Below are 3,447 nucleotides of genomic sequence, written 5' to 3' on the forward strand. Positions count from 1 at the left end.
ATAATAGAAAAACTACTAAAAATTGGTCAACCCCTTTATTGAATAGTATTAATTAATTAATTAACTTTTGCACCATAAAAACTATTAATTATAGAAAAAGGATTAAAAATATCCCTCAATTATGTGAAAATGATCAAAAATGTCTTTAGTTAATAGTTTGATCTAAAAGTTCTTATGCTATCAAGAATTTTGTTAAAAAAATCCCTTATTATTATTTAATGTGTCAAAATTTTCATTTTCCTAATATATATATTACTATTTCTTTTCTTCTTAAACACATTTTATTCCTAATAACAATATTACTTTTAAAAGATCATATTCTTGTTTTTTTCCTTTTAAAATCACTTAGTAAATAAGTAGGAATAAATCAATTTTTCTTTCTTAATTTCATACTATCAATAAAAATAGAATAACTACATGTACCTTTTTAACCAATAATATATGACATATATATAAGATCATAGAAACCGTATCATTAGTTTCATTTCAATAAACATAAAAAAAAAAAATCTAAACAATAGAAAATAGTTGTATTTCTAAATCTTTTTTGACTTGAAGTATGAAAATAAACAAAATTATTATTAGTAATATTAGAATGTGTTTATGAAAAGAAAATAAATAATATTTATTTAGAAAAAAAGAGTATTTTCAACTCATTAAGTAACAATAGAGACATGTTTTTACCAAACTATTGGCGACAAGAACATTTTTAGATCAAACTATTAGTTGAGAACATTTTTGTTCAATTTTGCATAGGGAAAATGCTTAAGTACCCCTCCAGCCTATGCCCGAAATCCCAGAGACACACCTAACCTTTACTAAGGTCNCCCCCCCCCCCCCCGAACTTAATTTATCTATAATATTCTACCCCTTTTCGGCCTACGTGACACTATCCTTAAAAAAATTGTCAACATGAGTTGGGCCCACAAGATAGTGCCACGTAGGCCAAAAAGGGGTAGAATATTACATATAAAATAAGTTTGGGGGGTAATAGAACCTTAGTAAAGATTAGGTGTGTCACTGGAATTTCGGGCATAGGCTGGGGTACTTATGCATTTTCCCATTTTGCATAATTCAAAAGCATTTTCATTAATGTAAAAGAAAACAAAAAAAGGGAGAAAACTTACAAGGATTAATCCCATTAGGTTATCGGTGGTAATCTTAACTTCAAGATTAGGGTCATCTACTAGTTGCAACAAGACATCAACCATGTCCTTTGGAACAGAATCCTCCTTTCCTTTAGCCTTGTGATCTTCAAGTACATACTTAAAAAATTCTCTCAACTTTTTATTCAAAGCCTTCATTCTTTTGATGTACCCTTGCAAGTCAAGCCAATTAAGCCAAGGTATCCAATCCCCAATATTAATCACCCCACCAAGGATAAACCATTCATCTAACATACCTTGCAAATTTTCAATTGATTCATCCCTATGGTACGTGCTACTCATAACCATCCTACTTATAGTGCTAAGGGTAAATTCTGTCAAATGATTGCGGAGAAAAATTTGCTTTCCTGATAGAACATGAAGACGAGAAATGAGATTTCTCCTTTCCTCAACACGAATGTACTTAAACGATTCAAGCCTTTTAGGACTAAATATCTCGGTTTGGTAGATCTTTCTAGATTGACGCCAATGTGCACCATAAGGTGCCCATGACACGTCTGAGTGGTTAAAGCTAATATACTTACCAGCAGTCAATGCAGGACGAGAAGGAAAGATAGCATCAGGTGTTTTTAGAATCTCTTTAGCCATTTCTGGAGATGATGCTATGAGAACAGGCTTGGAACCGAACTTTAGGAGCATTAAATCTCCATATTTTTGTGAAAGATTGTGCAAAGACTCATGTGGGAGTGAACCAATAAGGTTCAAATTGCCAATAATTGGCCATGGCCTCGGACCTGGTGGTACATTTCTTTTAGGGCATAGAATATGGTTCATAACTTTAGATATAACAGCTAATGCTAGTAGCCATGCCAACGCTATAAATGCTGACGAAAAAGAAATCTCCATTATTGTACAATGGACTATTGTGTGCACTTGAATATATAGCTAGCTAGCTAGCAACTGTCGGCACAAAAATCTTCATTTATTTACTCCTCACTCACTCAGTTCTTTCTTAGTTGTCATATAAGAAAATTCATTTGTTTGACCAATATATCTTTTATTAATTCTTTAATATTTATCTTTATATGTACCCAGAGGCATGAAGCCAGGATTTCAGACCAGAAGGTTCTAAATTTTAAAATAGAGCAATGATCTTAACTTAAAGTAATCACCATCAAACTTTTTACATTTTTACTATAATCTTCAATATTGTTATAAGTGAGGTTAAAAAAAATTATTAAATTCACTATTAATATTTTGATACCTAAAATAAATTTACTAGTTTCACTATCACCTTGAACCAGCACTCCAAGTCTGCCATCAAAACTTAAAATTTTGAAAAGCAAACAACAATTATTTTAATATAATAAATTATCAATATGTGGGATAACCCTAAAATCAAAGATTAAAAATCAATTTTTGAATAGATAATCATACCGTGTCAAAGTAAACAAATAAGAAAAAAAATGAAAAGAGAAAGAAAGAGTACATACAGGAGCCCAGAATTTGGATGGTAGCAATCAAATCAATAATAAAAGTTAAAACCCTAACTTTTGAAAAAAAAAACTGAGTTAAACTTTTCTGGATGTCTAAGTAGAAATCAATAGTCAGATATTGTTTTAGAGTACAACACAAATACTATTTTTCCTATTTTTTACATTTACCAATTTTTTTTAAAAAAATATATATTAAACCCACATATAATTTAGTTAATCCTTAATCCTTATTTTTCTAAAATTCTTTTTATATAAAACCATGTATGAAATTATCCCAAAAATAGAGTTTCGAACCCACGACCAGGGGGCCGAGCATTTTCGCTGGGTGCACAGACATCATTGGGCCAATCGTTTCACTTTGTTTGTGGGTTTGCTGGAAATGTATATATAGATTTAATTTCATATTTTTATATAAATATAGAGTCTACGAAAAAGCTAGGGGATTCGCCCAAACCCCCTTCTGATACAGTAGCTCCGCCCCTGTTAATGTGCCTCTTAATTATAGAATAATAAATGTTAATTGCAAAGTTGGAATTTTTTTGTAAATTCTCTCTTGATTGTTTAAATCGACAACTATTTTAAAACAAGTATTTTTAATATACATGACAACTAAAAAAAATGGAAAGAATATTTAGTATCTACTAAAACTAGTAGGTTTTAAAGTTTGACAAAAGGGACCAGTAGGGATGGCAATGGGGCGTTGCGGGGCAGGGGTGGGGCGGGTTGAGCTCAATTGCAGGCAGCCCTTTTTTGTTTTAGTTTTTCGTTTTAACTGGCGGCAATGTTTTTTTAAAAACCTACAAGGCACATTCTCTTTTGTTTTTTGATTATTTTTTTTACTTGTT

General features: G+C 31.1%; 1 protein-coding gene across 1 annotated transcript in view; it reads right to left on the bottom strand.

Moving 5' to 3' along the window:
- LOC125845428 (trimethyltridecatetraene synthase-like) overlaps window positions 1-2,052 on the bottom strand; it is a 16,623-nt gene extending 14,571 nt beyond the window's left edge. Inside the window, exon 1 of the mRNA XM_049524931.1 lies at window positions 1,128-2,052. Within this exon, the coding sequence (XP_049380888.1) occupies window positions 1,128-2,012 (885 nt within the window). The 5' untranslated portion in view covers window positions 2,013-2,052. The remainder of the gene's footprint in view (window positions 1-1,127) is intronic.
- Window positions 2,053-3,447: the final 1,395 nt, after the last annotated feature.

This window comes from Solanum stenotomum, chromosome 11 (assembly GCF_019186545.1).
Source record: "Solanum stenotomum isolate F172 chromosome 11, ASM1918654v1, whole genome shotgun sequence".
Lineage (NCBI taxonomy): Eukaryota > Viridiplantae > Streptophyta > Magnoliopsida > Solanales > Solanaceae > Solanum > Solanum stenotomum.